Source organism: Theropithecus gelada, chromosome 1 (assembly GCF_003255815.1).
Source record: "Theropithecus gelada isolate Dixy chromosome 1, Tgel_1.0, whole genome shotgun sequence".
Taxonomy (NCBI): Eukaryota; Metazoa; Chordata; class Mammalia; order Primates; family Cercopithecidae; genus Theropithecus; species Theropithecus gelada.
The window spans coordinates 168361692-168384913 of record NC_037668.1 but is presented as its reverse complement, the minus strand read 5'-3'; the positions used below and the strand labels follow the sequence as shown (position 1 = coordinate 168384913).

Genomic DNA, 23222 nt, shown 5'->3' with positions numbered 1-23222 from the left:
GTAGGTCTAGACTATGGTGTGTGTTTGGGTTTTAATTTTTAGTAAAAAGTTTAAAAGCTTAAAAAAATAAAAATAGAATAAAACATAGAATAAGTGTTCCTCTCAATCTTTAAGTTCCTCATCTGCAAAAGAGGGATAAAAATATTTTACTTGTAGTATTATTATGAAAAGTAAAATTATAAAAATAGAGTCTGGCACATATTAAGCACTCAAGAAAGGGCAACTATGTTGCAAGTTCTATACCACGAGGTGGAAATTATGTATGAGGGCGGGAGTTTGTAATGGTCAGGCAGTTAAGAACATCTACCTCAAGAAACCCAACTAGTACATGTTCCATTCATTCATGGATTCAAGCATTTAAGCCACATGAATTTCAGTGGCTAAAACAATAGTGATCTGGGAATAAAAAAGGTACCGTGCCTTCCTCCAAGGAGCCTAAATCCTAGTAGGGAGACATATGTCAAAACGTATATAGTACAATTTTTGGTACAATAAGTGGCTATAATAAATTCTGTAAAAATGAATAGAAAAGTACAGGGATAGCTTGCTCAAAGAGGCACCATTTTAGATAAGCTAAAGATGGCTGAGCAAGTTCCATAAATGTACTCAGTAGCTGTGTGACTTTGGACAAATTACTGCTCTGAGCCTCAGTTTCCTAATTTATAATATCCACAGGATAGAGTTGTTTCAGAGATAAATCCAGTAATGTATATAAAACTCCTGGCTTATCCTGGAGCATAGTAAGCACTAAATAAAAGTTAAATGAATATCAAAATTAGAAAGTTGTGTAGTCCATTACTTATTTAAGAAATGAAGAACAGAAGGAGAAGAAGAAAGAAAGAAGCAAGAAAGGTGGCAGGCACATGCAGAAAAGAGCACATCTGGCTGGGCGCTTTGGCTCACACCTGTAATGCCAGTACTTTGGGAGGCCGAAGCAGGCAGATCACTTGAGATCAGGAGTTTGAGTCCAGCCTGGTCAACATGGTGAAACCCCATCTCTACGAAAAGTACAAAAAGAAGGGAAAAAAATTAGCCGGGTGTGGTGGTGCACACCTGTAGTCCCAGCTACTCAGGGGGCTAAGGCAGGAGAATCGCTTGAACCTGGGAGGCGGAGGAGGTTGCGGTGAGCCAAGATAGTGTCACTGCACTCCAGCCTGCACTTGAGGGCGACAGAGTGAGACTTCGTCTAAAAAAAAAAAAAAAAAAAAAAAAAAAAAAAAAAAAAGGAGAAAAAAAGAGAAAAAAAAGCAAAGAGCATGTCCAATTGTGGAACTTTGAGTGATTGCAAAAATGCTGCACTGTGTAGGGCTGGAGGTAGAGAAATGGAACCGGGGAGCTGGACTGAAGCCAGATCACAAAGCTGCGTATCTGCGCTGCCAACTATGGGACAGAGAAGTAACAAAATCTGCTTTGTTAATTTCAAAAGAGTTCCCTGGCTTCGTGGCAGATGATAGAAGAAAATAAAACTAAAGGCAGGGAAATCTAGGGAGAAGATTCTTCAGTAGTTTGAAGAGATAAGTCTGTTTGCTAGAACTAACAGAATAGTGGTTGAAGGGTGGGGGGATAGCCCTGAGAGTCACATAGGAGGTGGAAATGATGTGGGGAGTAAGAAAAGGGCACAGGTTTAGGACAGTTTTGCCTCTGGATTTCTGCCCTGGATTACTGCACGGATGGTAATATTGCCTAGATAGAATATCCTGAATACCTTTGCAACCTATCTTGCTGTTGTATACAAAGATAAAAGTTAACACTACAAACTACTCTAGAAAAGGAGACCGTTTCTTCAGATCATGACTCCACTGCCACAGAACACAATGGCGAGAATCCACTGCTATAATTGCCTAGGGTCCTCATTTCAGAAGTAATTAATAATTACAAGAAGTGTCAGTCACCTTAAATGCTTAGCTTAAAAGATTTCCTGATGCCCAGATGTGATTGAAATTGTTAACAAACAAACATAATATAAGAACCCCGGGGATGTGACTCAGTATCATATTGTTTCTTTGTTCAGAGTTTTATAGAAAAGCTTGTTAAAACTATTGAATATAGTCTTGACTGAAGGAGTCTATTTATATACATGGTTAAAGAGAGCAGCAAATAAAATCCCCACAGAGCCTCAGGGGTGGGGACAGGACTGGCAAGACTATAAATCAGAACCTTCCTAATGTTCACGATTGGAATGAGATAATGCATGAGCCGGAAAAGCAAAAAAAGGATTTATGATGATTCTAAATTCCTCCCTAACCTGGTTTATGTGCGTCTCGAGTCAGAATGAGAAGGAAATTGAAAATAGTCCAGCCTTTCTTCAATAAGTCCACTGTGGCACAACAAATACCAATTAATAAAAACTTATTGTAGAAACTGTTATTTAATGTATTTGAAGAACCTTAAGTATGAAATAATAGTATTCAACAAGTAGACATTCAAGTTTAAGAGACTCTGAATGGTCTTTGTTGGGGTGGTCAATATAAAGGATTGTTGGGTCTAGATCTGACATGTTCTTTTAGTTTCCTTTTTTTTTTTTTTTAGAACTTTTTGACTCTAAGTTTCTTCTTCAGATTGTTGAGAAAGGCCCCAAGGGTCTTTTTGTAAAAAATGTATTACACTGTTGAGCTGCAGAATTTATGTTGTGGTTATGATTTAACATATGATCTCATTTAGGTGTTTATTAAAATTATTAATACAAAATGAGCAATCATATTATAATCTCATTATTTGCTTTTAATAGTCAATTCCCTGGTTTATGTGTTAAACTAGGATTATAATCTAAATTGTTATTTTCAATCTTTGAGTAGTACTAGTGACTGAAGGTCTACCACTTACATATTGCTCAGTATTGGAGTGGTAAATAAAATGAACACAGTCTCTGTTTTGTGAAGCACACAGCCTGCTGAGGGAGGAAACCATACACACAAATAAATATATAATTTAAAATTATGAAAGGAGCAATGAAAGAAAAGAGTTGGGTGGCACGAGAGAAAATAAGGGAATCTTATTTATCTCTGTCCATGATGGAAAGTTATTCTGAGAAAGTAATACAAGATGACGTCTGAAAACTGAGTAAGAGTTAGCCAAGTAAACACTTGAAGGACAGTTTTCTAGAAGAGAGAAAAACATCACAAAGACTGTGGGAATGCAGGGAGTTTTTAAAGTTGTATTAAGGATGTTGAATTCCATTCTATGTGAAAGGGGAAGTTGTTGAATGAATTTAAAGACAAGACATACTATGATTTAGTTTACAAGTTTTATAATTCTCGAATGTAAATTCTGTTTCCAAAACATTTCTCAGCAGAGTTAAATGATATTGCAAAGGTCCTTAGGCGACTGTGAAGTTGAATTGTGTTTCTTTAAAAACATCAGGACTGGCGCAGTGGCTCACGCCTGTAATCCTAGCACTTTGGGAGGCAGAGGCAGGTGGATCACCTGAAGTCAGGAAGACCAGCCTGGCCAACATGGTGAAACCTCGTCTCTCTACTAAACATGCAAAAATTAGCCGGGCTTGGTGGCACGCGCCTGTAATCCCAGCTACTTGGGAGGCTGAAGCAGGAGAATCACTTGAACCCGGCAGGCGGAGGCTGCAGTGAGCCAAGATCACACCAGTGCCCTCCGCCCTGGACAATACAGTGAGAATCCGTCTTAAAAATATATCAATCAATAAATATAAATTTTAAAAAACTTTATACTTTTCTCTTACCATGTTACAAAACAGTTGATGTTATCCTGTCGACCATCAGTGTTATATTTGCATCCCACTAAATTTACATTTTGGGGCTTGCGCTATACACAATATGTATATACTCTTATAAATCAATATGAAAAGCAGCCTAATGAAAAAACAGGAAAAAAATGAAATGGTAAAAAAAAAAAAAAAAAAAATGTTCAGCTCAATATTAACTGGGAAAATGTAAACCAAAATAACAGTGAGATACTATATTCTATCCAACCAACTGGTGAAAATTTTTGTATTTGGTGATAGAAAACATTGGCAAACATTTGGAGCCACATTCACAATCATCCACTGCTGGTTGTGCAAGTGGTACAACTAAATTAGAGATGTTTGGCAGTTTTTATTAAAATTAAAAATGTACATAAATTATGACCCAGAAATTCCACCTCTAGGCATAAACTCTAGGGTTATACTCAAACACTTAGACAAACAGCCATGTATAATGATATTCATTGCAACAGTGCAATAGCAAAAATGTACATAAAACAAAGGTTAAACTGTAAGACAGTGGTTAAGGCATGACACATCTATATTCTGAAATACTTGGCAGTGGTTAAAAATTACGAGTTAGATTTATATTACTAACACTGGTAGACTGTGCAAGGGAGTGAATAAAGCAAGTTGCTAAAGAATGCATATAGGCCGGGCGTGGTGGCTCAAGCCTGTAATCCCAGCACTTTGGGAGGCCGAGACCGGCGGATCATGAGGTCAGGAGATCGAGATCATCCTGGCTAACACGGTGAAACCTCGTCTCTACTAAAAATACAAAAAAAAAAAATTTAGCCGGGCGAGGTGGCGGACGCCTGTAGACCCAGCTACTCGGGAGGCTGAGGCAGGAGAATGCCGTAAACCCGGGAGGCGGAGCTTGCAGTGAGCTGAGATCCGGCCACTGCCCTCCAGCCTGGGCGACAGAGCGAGACTCCGTCTCAAAAAAAAAAAAAAAAAGAAGAATGCATATAATATGATTCCGTTTATGTTAAAACATTTAGATACACTACAACTGTATATGTTCTTACAGTTGCCCATATTTGTAAAAGCAAAGAAAAAGTTCAAGTAGAGAACTTTCATTGATATTTAATATTTTAATTATCTATAAAGTGACAAATCATTTCTGTTTTACTGTTCTTATTCCTGGTCCTAATAAAATAATCCAGCTAAGTCCATGCAAATTTAAAACAACCTCTTATTCTGTTTCATTGAGTGTTAGGAAATAAGGATTTACATTTACTTTGAGTTTTAAGAGAATTTAGTTTGGTTTTGGGGATATTTGCTGACTTTTCAGCTATTCTCTTGAAATATTTTAAAATACAATTTCACAAATGAAGAATATTTGAAAAATTGGAGCCTTTCATTAAAATGTTCAGGTTAAATCCAGGTTATCCTGACATCCCATTTTATTTCAGGTCTTATTAATCAAATTTTTCTTTAAGATTTTTTGGTCAAAATTTTTTAAGTGATTTTACTGCTACTAGTACTTGTTTCCACATAAGCCTAATCTTATCAGATTCCCCTTACCAACTCCTTGAGGGCAGGCACATCAACTTGTTAAATCAATGCCAGTATAGCAGTCAGCCTCCTTTCAGGCAGATGCTCTATGATTCAACACCTTTGACTTAGCAGCTTCTCTGAATTTTTATCCTACAGGATACACAGGTGCCCAGTGTGAGATCGATATCAATGAATGCAATAGTAACCCCTGCCAGTCTGATGGGGAATGTGTGGAGCTCTCCTCAGAGAAACAATATGGACACATCACTGGACTGCCTTCTACTTTCAGCTACCATGAAGCCTCAGGTTATGTCTGTATCTGTCAGCCTGGATTCACAGGTGAGGCCAAGGAGATGGGATATGACTTGACTTTCTGACATTTTATGGCAGACCATGGATTTAACCAACTGGGGTATTAGCAGGATCTGTGCTGTGTAAACTCCGTTGCTATGGTGCAAAGGGTCCCCCTTGTGGGCATGAAAAGTATCTTGTTTCACGTGTCAGAATTCCTCAAATCACGAGAGAAATATTAAAAACAGGGATAAAAGAGGTATGAAAGGGGTGACATTTTTATATGTTATACTGGGAATTGGAGTGCATCTCAAGTTCTTTATACACAGAAAATGTTGAAATATTTATGCTATCAAATTTGATAATGATGTTAAATTTTATGTTATTCAAATTTGCTAAAAAACTTACTGTGCTTATATTTACACTGGGAAAAATGACCTAGTCTCCAGTAATCTTCCTCAATGATTCTATAGCTGAAGTCATTCTATATATCAAATTTAAATTACTCTCTCTCTCTTTTTTTTTTTTTTTTTGTTTTGTTTTACAACTTTCTTACCTAAAACCCAGAGGAAATTTGCATGTCTGTTTTCCATTGAAGAGTTTTGTATGTGTCTCCTTCCCGTTCTGAAAATTTTCAGAATTTTTGAGGCAGTCTCCAATTCTTTAATGGCTAGCAATTTACCCCCAATTGCATTGATACCACTGAGAAAACTAATTACAATCTAGATTTCTATCATGTTTCTTTCTCAATAGATTAAGTGATGCCTCTGGAAAATATTTCAGTTGTTGTTCAGGATTTCTCAGAAAAGTACATGAGAAATAAGAAAAGAAGGCGGTGGTCTATTTACAGTTAGGACTCTCTTTCAATGTTTCAGTTTTGAAGTTTAATGATCTTTGATTTGTGGCAGTATTTGCTGCACGGTCGATAAAGAAAATGTTTACTTCCTTATTCACTGACCTTTCAAGGAGAACATACAGGAAAAAATTCCCTCAGGTGTCAATCAGCAAAGTGGTATTTACCCTGAACAAATTCTATCATGCATACTTCCTACCCTAGTTTTGAAAATGCATCCAAATAAATCTTGATATGACTAAACTGATTAAATGCATAAAACAAATCTTGTAATATATCATATTTCCCAATTATGTAAGCTGCTAGAAATAAATATGAGATCTGCAAACATACAGGTCTTTCTGAAATATATTTGTGTATTTACCTCACCTCTGGGGATATTTAAGTTTCCTGTTTCTGTTTCTTACTATTGCCCCTTTTCAACAATTTGTTTCTAAATTATTTGATTTTGGTCTAGTGTATGCATTTTCATCAGCTACTTTATATTTTTCTTGGAATAAGGTGAAGCATTATAAACTATTTTTAAAATATTGGTTTTAGGGTCATAAAGGGGTGATTCTGTCAAAGCCAAAGGAAATTGCTAATATTGCCTCATCAAATAAAAGGAAATGGGTGACCCCTTGAATCTGCAGATCTAAACAGGAGAGGCAGTAGAATGTTCCAGAAAAAAGTGTTGGGCTTGATTTCTGAAGAGCTGCCAGGAATGACTATATGAGTTAAGATGTCCTGGCTGCCCCAAATCTCTGTGGCTTAATGAAATGGTTTATGTTTCACTCATGTGAATTCCAAAACTGGGTTCCCAAGATCAGTTGTCCTACAAATAGCGATTCAGGGTCACAGGCTCCTCTATGCTTTCTTCCTCGCTTCAAAATGTTACTTCTAAATTTGCTGTGCTCCTCTGCAGCAAGCCACTGGAGAAGGAAAGAAAATGGAGGATGACACCTGCAGGTTTTATAGACCAACCACTACAAGTAATGAATATCTCTTTTACCAACATTTTATTGGTCAAATTTAATCATATAACTACATTTAACTGCAGAAAAGACTAGAAAATCTAGTCTTTCTGTGTATCTAAAATAAAGAGAAAATAAGTTTGCAAACAGATAACCAATTTGACACAATAGCTAGAGCTGGTACACTGGGGATACAAACCTAGATCTTCTGATTCTAAGTTTATCTTCCTGCCTACTATGTCACATATTTTTATGTCTACATATGTTTTTCTACATTTCATTTTAAAATAGCTTTTTAAATGGTAATAGTATATTTATGTGCAGTTTTAAGAAATACAGGGAGGCCCATGTATACTTTACCTAATTTTCTCAATAGTACCATGTTGCAAAACTATAGGTCAGTATCAGACTTGGATATTGACATTGACAAAGTCCACATACAGAACAATTGTCATCACAAGGATTCCCCCTCTCTCCTTCCCTGCCTCCTCATCCCTTATCCCTGGCAAATACTAATCTGTTCTGCACTTGTATGATTTTGTCATGCCAAGAATGTTATATAAATGGAATCATGCAGTGCATAAAGTTTTAGAATAGGAGTTTTTTTTTTTTTCACTCAGCATCATTCTTTGGAGATTTATCGAGGTTGTGTATCAATAGTTTGTTCCTTTTCATTGCTAAGTAAAATTCGATGGTATGTATGTATCAAACGTTTTTTGTTTTTTTCTTTTAACCATTCAGCCATTGAAGGGCATCTAGATTGTTTCAGTTTTCAGCTATTATGAATAAAGCTGCTAGAAACATTGTTGTACAGGCTTTTGTGTGAATATAAGTATTCAGTTCTCTAAAGTAAATGCCCAGGAGTAAAATTGCTGGTTCCTATGATAGTTTCATGCTTAGTTTTCTAAGAAACTGCCACACTGTTTTCCAGTATGTCTGTACCATTTTGCATTCCCACCAGCAATGTACGAGTGATCCAATTTCTTTGCATTCTCACCAGCATTTAATGTTATCACATTTTTTTAGTAGTCATTTTGATAGGTGTGCAATGATATCTCCCTGTGGTTTTAATTTGCATTTACCTCATGCCTAGTGATGTTGAACACCTTATATATGCTTGTTTGACATCCGTTTGTCTTTTTCAGGAAAATGTCTCCCCATGTTTTTTGCCTATTTCCTAGTTGTTATTATTTTTTTAGCTGTTGAGTAATTTTCCACATAGAGACCCTGGGCATTTTTTGTGAGATTATACCTAAGTATATAGTATATACTTGAGGGATAATGTAGATAGTATTCTGTTTTTAATTCACTTTCTACATATTCACTGTTAGTGTTGGGAAAGGCAGTATTGTGCATGTGGTCTTTCAAACCCCTACTCAGCCACGTAAGAATGGGCCTTGGGCCCAGAACACTTCCTTCCCAAGAGATAAAGCGTCCTCGCAGCCCATGCTGGAGTTATCACCTTGTGTGGGAATATCTTTCCCTGTTTCAGACTCAATATGTACTCCCTTGTTCTGCTTAAACATATGTATCATATGGCACCTAGCCAGCCCCACTGCTATAACTTTCTTCTGCGGGGAGGGCAAAAGGTTCTTCTGCTGCAGCATGAGAGGGTTACATGCTGCCAACTGCCCCGCATCTGCTGCAAGGAGGCCCTTCTATTTATGGGGACTGACGCCAACTACATAGCTGACCTTGCTCTGTCTCTTCTTTATGTGAGTAAAACATTGTTCCATGTAGTACTTGACTGTGTTGTGTTTTCCTTGGTGACTCCAATACCAAAATGCAGTGGCCAAACGTGTCCAGACTGTTACTCCTGGTAATAAGCAACAGATGCCACTTGCTAGAGAGCTAGAACATAAAAATATGATTGTTTCTTGGTTGTTGATTGTGTATAGTGAGACTTTGTTTAACTCATCGATAAGATCTAGGAATATTCTTTTTGTAGATTCCGGGACATTGTCTGCATGGACAATTATGCCATCTGCAAAGAGGAATGGTGTTATTTCTTCCTTTACAATACACATGCTACTTATTTTGCGATGTTGAGTATGAGTTGTGAGAGCAGACATCTTGCTTCATTCACCATTTTAGAGGGAAAGCATTCATTCAGTCTTTTACGATTAACTATGATCTCCATAGAATTTTTATAAATGCTCTTTTTCAAGTTGAAGTAGTTCCTCTCTACTCCTAACTTGCTAAGAGTTTTTAATCATAAATGGGTATTGCCTTTGGTCAGACACTTTTTCTGCAATTGATTTATCATGTAAGTTTCTTATTTAGCCTGTTGATGTGGTAGATTGCACTGGTTCATTTTCAAATACTGAATGTGACTTGCATATCTGAAGTAAATCCCATTTGGTGTATTTTTTTTCAGTTTGCTAATATTTTGTAAGACTTTTTTGCTTCTAAGTTCATGAAAGTTATTGATCTATAGTTTTCTTTCTCTCTGTTTTCTTTTTTTTTTTTTTTTCTTACACTGTCTTTGGTTTTATGATCAGGGTAATATTGACCTCATAAAATAAGTTGGGAAATGTTTCTTCATTTTCTATTTTCTGGAAGAGAGTATGTAAAATTGATGTTAATTATTCTTTAAATATGTGGTAGACATCTTCAGGGAAATCAGCTGATCCTGGAGATTCCGTTTTCTGGATCTTTTGAATTGCAGATTTAATTTCAGTATTGTTACAAGACTATTGAGAATACCTGTTTTTGGTGATTTGTGGATTTCAAGGGATTGGTCCTTTTTTTTTCTAAAAATTGTGTATTTTGCTGTTGTTGGATGGAGTATTTCTATATATGTCAATTAGATCATGTTGGGTGATTGTATTGATTGGATCTTCTATATTGCTGATTTTTCTGTTGAACTTCTGAGCATAATGTTGCTCATAGTAGTGCCTTGTTACTCTTTTAATGGCTGCAGAATCTATAACGATTTCTCTGTTTTATTCCTAATTTTGACTATTTACATCTTCTCCTTTTTTGTCCATCTTTCTACAGGTTTATCAATTTTATTGATTTTTTTTAAACTAGCTTTTGGTTTCATTGATTTTCTCTGTTTTCCTGTTTTCAATTTTATTGATTTCTGTTCCTTTTTATATCCTTGTTTCTGCTTGCTTTGGGTTTATTTTCTGTGTTTTTTAAAATTTATTTTTATTTTTCTAGCTTCTTGAGGTAGGAACTTTTATTATTGATTTAAGACCTTTTCTCTTTTCTAATATATAAGCATTATAAATTTAACTCTCAATACTGCTTTAGTAACTGCATCCCACATATTCTGATATGCCATACTTCCATCTTAATACTGTTCTGTGTATTTTTAAATTTCCTTTCTGACATCCTTTTTGACCCATAGATTATTTAGAAATAATAATTGAATTGTTTAATTTCTATTTAGAAATTTTTCTCTTATCTTTCTGTTATTGATTTTCAGTTTGATGCCATTATGACTAGAGAACACATTCTGTATCATTTCAAATAATTCAAATTATTTCAAATCTGTTGGGGTTTGTTTTTTGGCACAGGATACGATCTGTCTTGGTAAATGTTCCATGGTTGCCTGAATAAAAATTAAAGAACAACATGTGTTCTGCTATTGTTTAGAGGCGATTTGTATATATGTCAATTAAATCCCATTGACTGATGGTGTTGTTCACGTTTTGTATATCCTTACTGATACAGAATAGCACTGTCTAGCAGTCCTATTACTTGTTTAGAGGAGAGGTGTTAAAGTCCCCACCTATAATTATGGATTTGTCTATTTCTTCTTTTAGTTCTATCAATTTTTCTTCATGTAGTTTGAAGCTCTGTTGTTTGGTGTATACACATTTAGGGTCATTATGTCTTCCTGGTGTGTTGATCCTTTTATCATTATGCAATGATACCTTTTTCTCGTATTCTTTCTTTGCTTTGAAATCTACTTCATTTGATATTGCCATAAGCATTCCTGCCTTTTGAAAAATTATATTTACACAGTATATATTTTTCCACCCTTGTATTTTCAACCCACTTATGTCATTAAATTTGAAATGAGTTTCTTGTAAACAGTATATCAAAACAGCAAATTGTTGGGTCATGCTTTTTTAATTCACCTTGCCAATCTCTGCCTTTTAATTGGTGTATTTAGACCATTTATGCTTAAGTAATTAGTAATATTGTAGGTCTTAGCTCTATGATTTTATTATGTGTTTTCTGTTTGATTCCTTTCTTTCTCTTTACTTCCTATGAATTAGTTGACTATTTTTAGAATTTCATCTTGATTTCTGCATTGCATTTTTAAATATATTGCTCTGTGTAATTTTCATAGTGATTGCTCTGGGTATGACTGATCACAGCCTATTGGTTTCAGTATTTTACCACTTTAAGTGAAGTATAGGAATTTTACTTCCATTTAGGTTTTCTTTCTTCCTTTTTTTTTTTTTTTTTTTGGCTTCTGCACTTTAAAATATCCTTGTTGTGAGGGTCAGATGGTGTTATAATTTTTATTTTAATCATTACGTATAATTTAGAAAACTCATGAAAAGAAGGATACTCCATTTTGTTTACTTATATGTCTATTCTCCATTGTTTGTCCTTCCCGTCTTGGGCCTCAAGATTCTTTCTGTTTTTTTAAATCACTTTATTTAGGTTTACAGAGCTTTCTTTAGCCATTCTATGAGGGTAGGTATGCTAGCGACAATTTCTTTTGGTTTTCCTTTGAGAATGTGTTTATTGCGCATTCATTCTTGATAGGCAGTTTTATTAAATGTGGAGTTCGTGGTTGACAGTTCTTTTCTTATGGGATTTGAAAAACTCTACTACACAACTTTTTTTCCTGCACCCCATGGTTTCAAATGAGAAATCTGCTATCATTGTAAAGTGGTGCTGGGTGCAGGGTTTGGGGAAAGGAAGGTGGGCTTGGCAGGCAGGAAGGTTTGCAGGCTTTTGCTCCCTTTTTCAAATACCAACAGAGTCCCTTCCCAACTCCCAACTCAAGCCCTTTTGGAACTGTGTGCTGTTGTTGGCACCCTGTGGCGCCTCCTTGCCACCCCTGTCCTTTCCATGCCCGGGAGTGGGTCTTTCTGGCTCTGCAGAATGGAGACTTAAATCCAAGGTCATGGCAAAACATCTGAAGTTCATGGCCAGGACCGTGATGGTACAGGAAGGGAACATGGAAGGTGCATAGAGGACCCTAAACAGAATCCTCACTACGGATGGGCTCATTGAGGACCTTAAGCATCGACGGTATTATAAGAAGCCATGCGGCCGGCGACACAGGGAAAGCTGTGAAAGGTGCTGAAGGATCTGCAACATGGAAATGGCTCACAAGACCAACTTCTTGATACGAAAGAATCAGGCAGATCCGTAGCAGGGCTGCTGAGGTGGGCAGATCCGTGGGAGGGCTGCTGAGGCCTGTGGATGGGACACACAGTATGAAATCGTCATCCAGTTTTGTCTCCATCTCTCTTCTTTGTACAGTCTCATTTCCTATTACCGTTCTGCAATAAACTCAATCATATGCTTGCAAAAAAGAAAAAGAAAAGTGGTGTTGCCCTAAAGGTAATAGATTATTTCTATCTAGCTGCTTTCAGTATTTTTTTCTTTGTCTTTAATTTTCAGCAATTTGTAATATGACTTGGTGTCAACTTATTTGGGTTTATCCTATTTGAGATAGTCTCACCTTTTAAAATCAGTAGATTTTTGCCTTTTGGCAAATTTGGGGTCTTGTTAGCCAATTTTTATTTGCATATTCTTTCAGATCCTTTTTTTTTTTCCACTTCTGGGACTCTGATCATACAAATATTGGGTCTTTTGCTGTGCTTTCAGAGGTTTCTGAGGTTCTGTTTTTATTTTTGTTTAGTCTATTTTCTGCCTTTTGCTCAGATTGAGCAAATTCTTTTGACCTGTCCTCAAGTTATTGATTCTATTCTTTTTTGTCTCCCGTCTAGTATTGAGCCCATTCAGGGAGTTACTTCATCTATTGTTCTTTTTCAAGTCTATAATTTCCATTTTGTTATTTTAAGCAACATATTTTTTGCTGATACTTCTATTTTTTCTTCATCTCAGGAGAATTTGTAATTGCTTATTAAATCATTTTTATGATGGTTGTTTTAAAATTCTTGTTAGATAATTCCAATATCTGATTTATCTCAGGGTTGACATCATTTCATTTTATTTTCTCATTCAAGCTATGGTTTTACTGATCCTTGTGATGACAGATGATTTTGAATTGTATGCTGGACATTTTAGCTGTTAGGTTAGGAGACTCCATGTCTTCTTTGAATTTTTGAATTTAGCAGGCAGTCACCTTTTTAGGTTTCAAGAACAGGTCCTGGCCTACTTATATGGACTGTAGTTCCAATGATCAGTTTATTTCCTGAGTCTTTGCTGTGCTGTTCTGACTTTCTTGGCTTACCTTGTGCCATTGGGCCTCCCAGGTCTCTACTGATGATTCCTGAGTGGTCAGAAGGTGTTTCCTTAGGTGAGAATGTTCCATATCCTTCTGAGGAAGGGGAGTCTTGATTTATGGGGATGAAGAGGCTCCTTTGGTGGGTGTTGTGGTGAGCTTCTCCCTGTCTCTGGGGGTAGAGAGCATTTCCTAGGCTGAATACCTGTTGTGGTATAATCCCCTTTGCTGATCCCCCAGGCACAGGGTATCTCTTGAGAGAAGTGGAGAGTCTCAGAACTGTTAAGGAAAGAAAAGACTTCACATAACAGGCCATTGTGGTAGCATAATTCTTTTTGCCATGGCCCCCTTGCCATATGATGCCTCTGGGGAGCGGAGGGGAGCCTCAGCAACAGAGGAGGTGAGCTCTTTCCCTGGCTGCTTTTTTCTTTTCTTCTTCTTCTTCCTCTTCCTCTTCCTCCTCCTCCTCTTCCTCTTCCTCCTCCTCCTCCTCCTCCTCCTCCTCCTCCTCCAGAAGGGCTTTGTTTAATTCTCTTTGCCCATTCTTCCAGGCTCACCCTGTGTTGTAGGTGGGACTCTCATTCAATCTGGGGAAAGAAAGAGCCAACCTAGGCCACCTTCTCTTGTTTCTGTTACTGACTGGGGGTCAGCAAACACCAGGACTGAGGCACCTTCTTGTATTATGCTGGAGGTTATAAAAAGCCCTGATGCTCTGCTGTTACACCTGGGATCTCTAACCAGTTCACCTTCCTCTTCTACCTTTCAGAGTTCTATTTGGTCGTTATATGTAGTTTTTAGTCATGCTTAGTGGGGAGAAACAGGGAGAGACAAGTCTATGCTGTCTTGTCCAGTCTAAAAGTCCCTATGTAACATTTGTTAAAAACACTTGTGTTATAGTAGGATAAGGAAAATTGTGTGATTTTTTTTTTTAAATGGCTTCAGGTAGAAAAGCAAGTGTTAACTTTCTCTTTATCTTCCTGATAGTACCAAGAAGTTCAAAATATCATTTATTTTTATCAATGAGATGACTATAATTAATCATTAATAAAAAACTTACTATTTCCCTTGCCTTTCTTTCACCCTGAATAGTTGGATATTCAACTTTATTTTATTTTTATTTGTTACACATCCATTTTATATTTTTCAGATAGAAAATATACAGTTTACTTTTTTGCATGCTATGTGTATTTACAGCTCTATTGGTTGTTAGATTAGAATAAAATTTCCATTATGATGAAAAATGTGTTTGTACATAGTACATTTACTGACAGCTCCATTCAAAAGAACCATTCCAAGTGTTAAATACAGTTATAAACTATTTGTTTTTTGTATTATAATTAAGAATGTATTTATTACTCTTCACTACTTGTGTAATTACCTTCTATATTGAAAATATTTGCATATGTAATGTAATTTTTCTAACTTTTTATAATGTAAAAATGATATATACCAGAGAAGAAAATTAACTGAGAGTCTCAGAATTATACTCAGGGATATAGAAATAGAGAGAACCTGAAACCATGGAAGATGAGAAATGAAAACAGGAACTCAAGGAGGCAGAGAATCCTAGTGAGAGAAATCAAGGCCTCCTGAAGGAGGATTAGCTTTTATTCAAGGTTTCTTCTAGAATTTCCAGCAAGGAAAGCAAGTTACCATGGCCCAGAGAAACCAAAAGTCTCATTTGATGAGATAATTGAGAAAAGTCTAAAGATCCATTTCGATATTTTAATGACTAGAATTGAACCATGCCTCTAGAGGCAATAGTGGTTACTATACTCTAATTCTCCAAAATGGTTTCAAAAAAATTTGGCAAAATATGCTCATAGCTTGTCATAACTATTTGTGACCATAGTTGCAACACTCAAATTAAAATGAGAAGGGACCATTACCACTTGATTTAAATGTCTGTGCATTTATTTAAACCTGCACATCCACATAATTTTAATGGTAAGCAAAATAAATTTATAATTGGAGAAGGCCTGTAGTTGAATAACACTATTCAGTCCATTCCAAAGTCAGTAAATTATCTTTATTTTGTATGACCACCCTTGACCACTACTGAAGGAATGTTGGCTGCTTCTTTGTATTATGTTTGAGCTTTCCAGTCCGGGGCACTGGGCTCAGTTCTGGGGATAAAATGATGAGAGTACATGGTCTCTTCCCAAGGGAAAATGAAAGAACAGGAGGAAAATGATGCACAAAGCATAAGACAATATGATAACTGGCACAGTGGAGCCATAAAAAGGCACCATCGGATAAATCAATAAAGAGGAACTTTTATGCTGTTTATGCGAGATAGAAGTTAGTGGAAATTATAAGAACCCAAACAGCTTGATAAATTCACATTTTAAAAATACAAATCAACCTTACTACTGAAACTTTTACAAGGATCTCATGACCTATGTGCTTACCCTTGAACCACCCTGTTCTAACCAGCCAAGTGGAATTGGAAGCAATTGATATGTCTTTCATGTGAACATTTCATTTCTGTTTATCAAACTATACTCATGATAATACCCTTAACAAGTTTCCAAACCATCTCATCCAAGTCCAATTTTCATTTCTAACTTTCCTTCACCAACTCCAATTAGCATGTACTCCAACTCAGAGGAACACCCTCCCTGGTCTCTGGAACGCTACATTGTTGCCTCTGAGGCTGGGATTTTATTCTGCTTCACCCATCTGCTCTCTGTATGGAAAGAACTGAGTGCAGCAGGGGATCCTATGAAGTCCTGGCTTCAAACCTCGGGCAAAAATAGCGAGTTTCTTAACAATAAACACCCCGATGAGAGCCACCTGGCAAAGTGACTGCACACAGGGCTTTCGTTCTCAACTTCATCCGCTTCAAGCACAATGTTGCTAAAAATGAAGCTTTCGCTTTTCCTTAAAAATCAAATCCTGTCACTTTACCTAAATTCAACTAAAATAGCCATAGAGGGCCAAACATACATCATTCAAAGTTTCATGTAGTCATGAAAGAATTAGGCAATGGGACAGTCAATATCTCCTGCTGGAAGAGAACTTTTCAATAGAATTTTTTCATTTGCTGACTTCACATTTCAGGAGCATTGTTCCTAGAGATGCACTTTTCTTTTTCTTACTTACAATTTCAAGTTTGAGAGTATAAATCCTAGGACTCTCAAACAGATATTTGATATGCATATAAAACTGTAACTCTAAAAGATCAAACTTCTCTTATATCCTTGTTTACTTCATAAAACATCTTTTCAACAGATTCATCTGATTCATTTACCTTTGCCTTTACCATGCATGTTGATTTCTAGAAACAAAACTATTCATCGTGTGTATAACTATTTATGCTTGTACTCCTTTTGATTTTACTATGTTAGCTGCAATAACTAGGACAGGTATACCACATTATACACACATTAATTTAAAAATTATTTTTATTGATTGCTTACTGCCTACTATGTACAAAGATATTCTAGCTAGGAGGAAAATTTAAAGGCTGATATTTGGAAGACCACATACAGACCAAAACACAGGCAGATATGTTTGTGAGACCCTATGACAAAGATAGATAACTGTGGCATCAAGGGCCTTGGCTGCTTTCTCAGGTTAGCATTCTTCTGTTGACTTGTAATCACACAAGTAAGGGAAAAACTCTCAAATGAATAATCAGCAGACAGGTGCCAACTCTTCAACTTAAGTATGCTGGCCAACACATATTAGAAAAATTTTCTGAAACTAAAGAACAAAACCAGGAAATTCATCATTAAAGTCTTAAGGTGCTGTCCTGTCAACTTAGAAGACCTGAAAGGTAGATTTTCTTACCAGGGTTCTATTTTGATGAGGGAGATGTGGGCCACACCCATTTAAAAGAGCTTTCAGGAGAGTAATGTTTCCTGAGAATAGCCTAGTGTTTGTTAGAGTAAGAAGCTGAAGAAAATGATCAGAGGGAAGGTTGAGGATATTGGGAGTTGTCCTCACAGTAGACCATCCTGTGAGCTCTCATATGATGCGGTCAAGTGTGTGTTTGCTACTCATGAGGATGCCCATCTTGACATCCCCTGTTTTTTTCTAACTACCCAAGGTCCCGAAAAGTTTGTTTATTAAGCCTGGTAATCATTAAGAAGAACAATATTATTGACCTACACCTGACCTAAAAAATGATTAATTATAGCTCTTTTCCCAATGTCTACTGCTTTAGTTTGTTGAGAGAGTCTGTCTTCTGACATCAACACAGACGACCCTCAGAAACACCTGTTTCCTCTTGCATACGCTCCACAACTGCCATGACATGCACATTCACCTAGAGCTTCACTTTAGCCCCCAGCAACCCAGTTCCCAGGGCAAGAAAAAGTATCCAAAACCTCTTCCTGAGACCAACGAATCCTCTTCCTGAAGAATTACATATCGCTTTCTCAAAAGAGGTTTTATTATATCTGCCATTAGCAAAAAACTACCCCTTAGTCATTACTTAAGCAACAATTAATTTCCGAAGAAGATATAATCAGAATTGATTATAACTTTTCCTTAAGTACATCAGGAACAATACCACTATGACTTATAAGTCTGCTTACCTCAGTCACCCACAGAAGTCCCAGCATTCCAGTTCGTCATTTCTGGTCTTTATCCAAGAATGCTCTGTACATATCCCAATTTCATGCAATTTTCCACCCCATTCTGAACTTCTCTCTGCATGCTGAAGATTTAATAAGCCCAATTACCAATGTCCTCAACTTTTTTCTAAATGTTTCCTTCACCTGCTTGCTTAAGCTCAAACCATGCTATATTCTCAAGGTACCATTTCTTCTGCAGTCTTCTTGAATGGTGGTTGTCTTTTATTCTTCTTCCAAATCTCATGTTTGACTAGTCCCAAAGGTAAGCTGAATATCCTCATGTCATTGCTTCATCTAGGAAATTAGTCTTCCTTCCTCATTCAGAATTTTCTATCCAGTGAAACTAAGCCTCATAAGTGAAGGAAAGACACAGTCTTTTTCAGACAAACAAATGCTGAGAGATTTCTCCACTTGCAAGCCAGCACTACAAGAACTGCTAAAAGGCAGCTCTAAATCTTGAAACAGAACTTCAAAATACACCAAAATAGAGCATTCTTAAAGCATAAATCTCACAGGACCCATAAAACAATAACACAATAAAAAAAAACCACAAGGTGTTTATACTTTTGTTGATGGAAAATCAACAAAGAAACAATGGACTTAAACTATACCCTAAAACAAATGGACTTAGCAGATATTTATAGAACTTTTTTTTAAAAAAGTAGAAATTATATCAAGTACACTCTCAGACCACAGTGCAATAAAACAAAATCAACTCCAAAAGGAACCCTCAAAATCATGGAAATTAAATAACCTGCCCCTGAATGATCATTGGATCAACAATGAAACCAAGAAGGAAATTTAAAAGTTCCTTGAACTGAATGATAATAGTGACATAACCTATCAAAACCTCTGGGATACAGCAAAAGCAATCCTAAGAGGAAAGTTTATAGCATTAAATGCCTACATCAAAAACCCACTTCATGTTGAAGTCTTTGAACTACACTGCTCACTACCTCTTTTGGTTGCAACATTCTTCCTACCTCATGGTACCTTCTCCTCAGTCACTGATTACCTTAATGTCTTACTCCTGTCATCATTTTGAGGCTTTCAGCATCTGTGCAGACAACCGATATAAACCAATGTCTCTGTTATTTGAAATCTTTATTTCCAATGACTGTGACTGCCATGCCACACACTTCTGCCCACTTCTTTGATCATAACTTATGCCTTATTATTGCCAATAACCTTCCTAAAATACTTCATTTTAAATCATTCTATTTTATGACCAGAACCTCCAATTATTCCAGTTCATATACTTTAGAACTTTTTCCATTGAGCCTAGTCTGGTGTCTTAACCACTTTTATTCCAGTCATTGCCTTACTTACCTTCTGTCTCAGCTAAGGTTCCAAGGTCCAACACTATAATTATTTCCTTGCATATATCTTCAGCTCACCTGATTCTTGTTCTCTTCATTGTACTTGCCTGACAAAGGTACAATTATGGTTAAATCAATCCTCCACCTTCTCCACACCTACAACCAATTTTATGTGGTTGGAGAAAAACTCACAAACCACACACTGAATCGATGAGTGTCACTTTAAATTTATGGCGCCAAATCTCATGGGGCCTTTAGCACTAGACAACAATCCTTCTAGAGCTCTACGTCCTAAGATGACCCTTTTTATATCTTCTATTTCTTCAAACTTCCAACACCTCCTGCCTCATTGTTACCCTAAGTTGATCATCAAGTCTAATTTCATCAGGAATATAGTATCTTCCCTCCACCAAAAGTATTGTCAGTTCTGAGGTTTGATTTTTATCCTTTTTACAAGCTCATACGTTATCCTGTTACTGTTTTGTGAATGCCGGCAAAAGACATAAAACTTTGTATCAGGAAGAAATGCACAACCAGCAGCATGAACCTTGGCTTTACATGAATTAATATTGCACCCAACTCCCATAGGGTTGGTACTACGTGTACCCAGATGAGTACTGCACAGGCAGATTTTTGTCACAACTGATGAACATTGAGTTGGGGAACTCATCTCTTTTATAGTAAACAGCAAGAAGCCTGCTCCTTGTCCCAGAGGGAGACATTACTTCATTCCTCAGAGATGCTTGCTGCAAAACCAACCCCAAGAAATGGGCAGGTAAAGATCAGTCAGGGCCTTGCATTCTTAGGATTCCCAGTAAAAAACTGCCAGGACACACAAGGCCCATGATGAGTTGCTTCTTCTAGCAATCCCTCCCATGACCCCATGTGTTCTTGGCTGAACTCGAATTTTCATACGAATATGCCACTCCCTTAGCCACCCTGCTTAATCTGACTGACAGAGACTGGGGTTAAATCTCTTCAATTTGCCTCATGCAGCATTTAATTAAGGAGACTATCAAGAGGACTGTAAGCAATAAGATGAAGTCAACCTGTAGTATACATTTCAACTCTACCCCCCAAGGCCCTGGACTCAGCCAGTTGTACATACATCCAAGGGGCACCAGTACATCTTGCTTTAGATAGCCAGAAAGTAGTCTAAAGCCAGTCAGTTATCCACTGTGACGCACGTAAGGGAGCTTAGATTGACATACTGATCTTTGATGTCATTACCAATAATGACAGGGGCAATAAATGAGCAACCCTAAGCCCCAAAGGAGAGACATTCCCCCAAATACAAATATATAACACAAAAGGACAGACTGTAGTTCAGAATTTCTGATTAAAATTCATTTATACAGTTGTTACATTGGTTTGGTTAATTCAGTACAATAGAATTATCACTTGCAGCTCCCATTGCCATTTATGGCAACACTTAAGCTGCCTGAGTATTAGGAAAAGTGTATCAATATATGTTATTAAGATTGAGGTTGGGCACAGTGATTCACACCTGAAATCTCAGTGCTTTGGAAGGCCAAGGCAGGAGGTTCGAGACCAGGCTGGGCAATATAGTGAGACCCCATCTCTAAAAAACAACAACAACAACAACAAAAAACACAGTTGTGGGGCCTGTTTGTACACATACAAGGCTGAGGAGGAGGCAGTTCAGGACCTTCCATTAGTGGTGTCAGGTATGGTGAAGTAGTTTAGGACCAGCCAAGTTTGCAAGAATTTTAGTGTTTTTAGAACACCTGGACAAGGATGACAAATCCTGTAGTGAGTTTAAATTGTCAGCTGCAGCTGCTCCTAGATTCAGCTGGACCATACAATTGTTTTTCCAGACTGCAGTGCTGAATCTAAGGAATAAGAAGCCTAAGTGACCCTTTGCCCTGAACTGCCTGGGGTTTAAAGTGATCTGTGCTCACTTGCTGGAATTTTTATTCTCCCTCCATGGCCATGAAACTAGGGTGTCCCAACCCAGTAGCTGTAACTTTACCTCTTCTCCAATCATCTGCTCATACCAATACCTTTTGTCCAGAGAGGTCAGACATGAATAGGAATAGGTCACTTTAAAAAATATTTACTGAGATTCATTATAGTTCCCACTTAGTCCAGTTAGGTCACTATAAGTAAATATACTACTTGGTAAGTAGTATACTCAACCAGTGGTCATTGTCTTTATGATCTAGGACCATGTTATTTCAATAAAAGAATCCAGGTAGCTGCATCAAGTTAAGTTTGAATCTCTCAGTCTTGCCTTTAGATGTGGCTGCCCTTCAAAGTGTGTACAAATCAAGCTGGCATGAGGTTGTCACTAGGGGAAGAAAATACACTTCGGGTTCATAAATGATCAAGGGAGAATCATGCATTTTCAAAATAAGTTTATATAATTTTTCTACCCTTCCATTTTGATCATTACCCAGGAGTTGGCCAATAGGAGACGAACCCTTCCTGCCCATGACCATATTTAATGCTCAAAAGCCTTAATAAACTGTTTTAATAAACTCTGTGAGCCAGAAAGAGGCAAAGAAGGTAGATACAGAAAGGAGGGAGAGTCAGAAATCTTTAGGATTGATTTTCAAAAAGTCTATTCCATATCTCAATGATGCCAGCAGCCTTATCAGAGAATGATGAGAGTGTGGAATGTCCATTGAATATTTTTACTACTGATCCATTGCTAGAATATTTGTATTTTACTACTGATCCATTGCTGATTATTTTTACTACTCATCCATGGCCTTTATGAGAAAAACACACCATTGTTAGATTGTAGGTGGTCTTGAAAGCTGAAAATAAGAATCAGATTATCAAACTGAAATAGTAGAAAAATAATCTAAAAATGTGTCAATATTAGCAAGGCACCAATAGTAGTCCCAAGAGAGGGTCAGAGATCTGACACAGCCAATTTTCTAGAAGTGAGCAGGGAAAATGCTCCTTGTAATGTGGCCTCCTTTACTGCAAAACAATCAGGCCAATTTTGGCAGGAGTCTCCTCTGGTATGCAGTTTCTAGGTTAGAAACATATAGTCCTTTGCTGTAGTCCGTGGTAGTGGATATGTTTTCTGGTAAGAGGATGGATCCAGGTATTGATGGAAGCCATCTAGATAGATGTTGGGTAATCCATTTGATTCTAGTTGTTCTTATTAGGGGTTATAGCAACAGCCACCAGAAAACCATACTATCCCCCAGTTGGGAATGAAAGGAATGCAGGAGGTGGGGAGATTAACCTATGGGAGTAGAAGTGGGAAAAATCTTGGTCCTTCCTCTGGGGCTGCTGTCCAAGTGCCAGAGCTGCTTCCTACCCAGGTGTATCCTGATTATCTGATTAGTGTCAGGGCCCAGAAGACCCGTTTTTTCTTGCCCCCATGCATGCCATTGTGCTCTGCCCCATCACAGAGTAGTCACCAAGCAAGAACAGTGCCATGTCTGAGTAAGCTAGTAACTTGAGGTCTCAGATAACAAGTTATTTCTTCTTAAAGAAGTTGGTGTTGTGGAATAGGGAGAGGGAGGAATCAGGGGTCATAGAGGGAGAGAGCAGCTCTACATCAGTAAACAAAGTTTTACGTTCAATTTCAATTTCAATTCAATTTCTCTTGCTTGTGGCTCAATCAAACAAACTCCTCATGT

The 23222-nt window shown here is 37.2% G+C and overlaps 1 protein-coding gene and 1 pseudogene across 1 annotated transcript in view; both read left to right on the top strand.

The window, feature by feature from the left end:
• CRB1 (crumbs 1, cell polarity complex component) overlaps window positions 1-23222 on the top strand; it is a 150788-nt gene that overhangs the window by 63359 nt on the left and 64207 nt on the right. Inside the window, exon 5 of the mRNA XM_025397744.1 lies at window positions 5372-5554. Within this exon, the coding sequence (XP_025253529.1) occupies window positions 5372-5554 (183 nt within the window). The remainder of the gene's footprint in view (window positions 1-5371; window positions 5555-23222) is intronic.
• LOC112627453 lies at window positions 12408-12671 on the top strand (annotated as a pseudogene).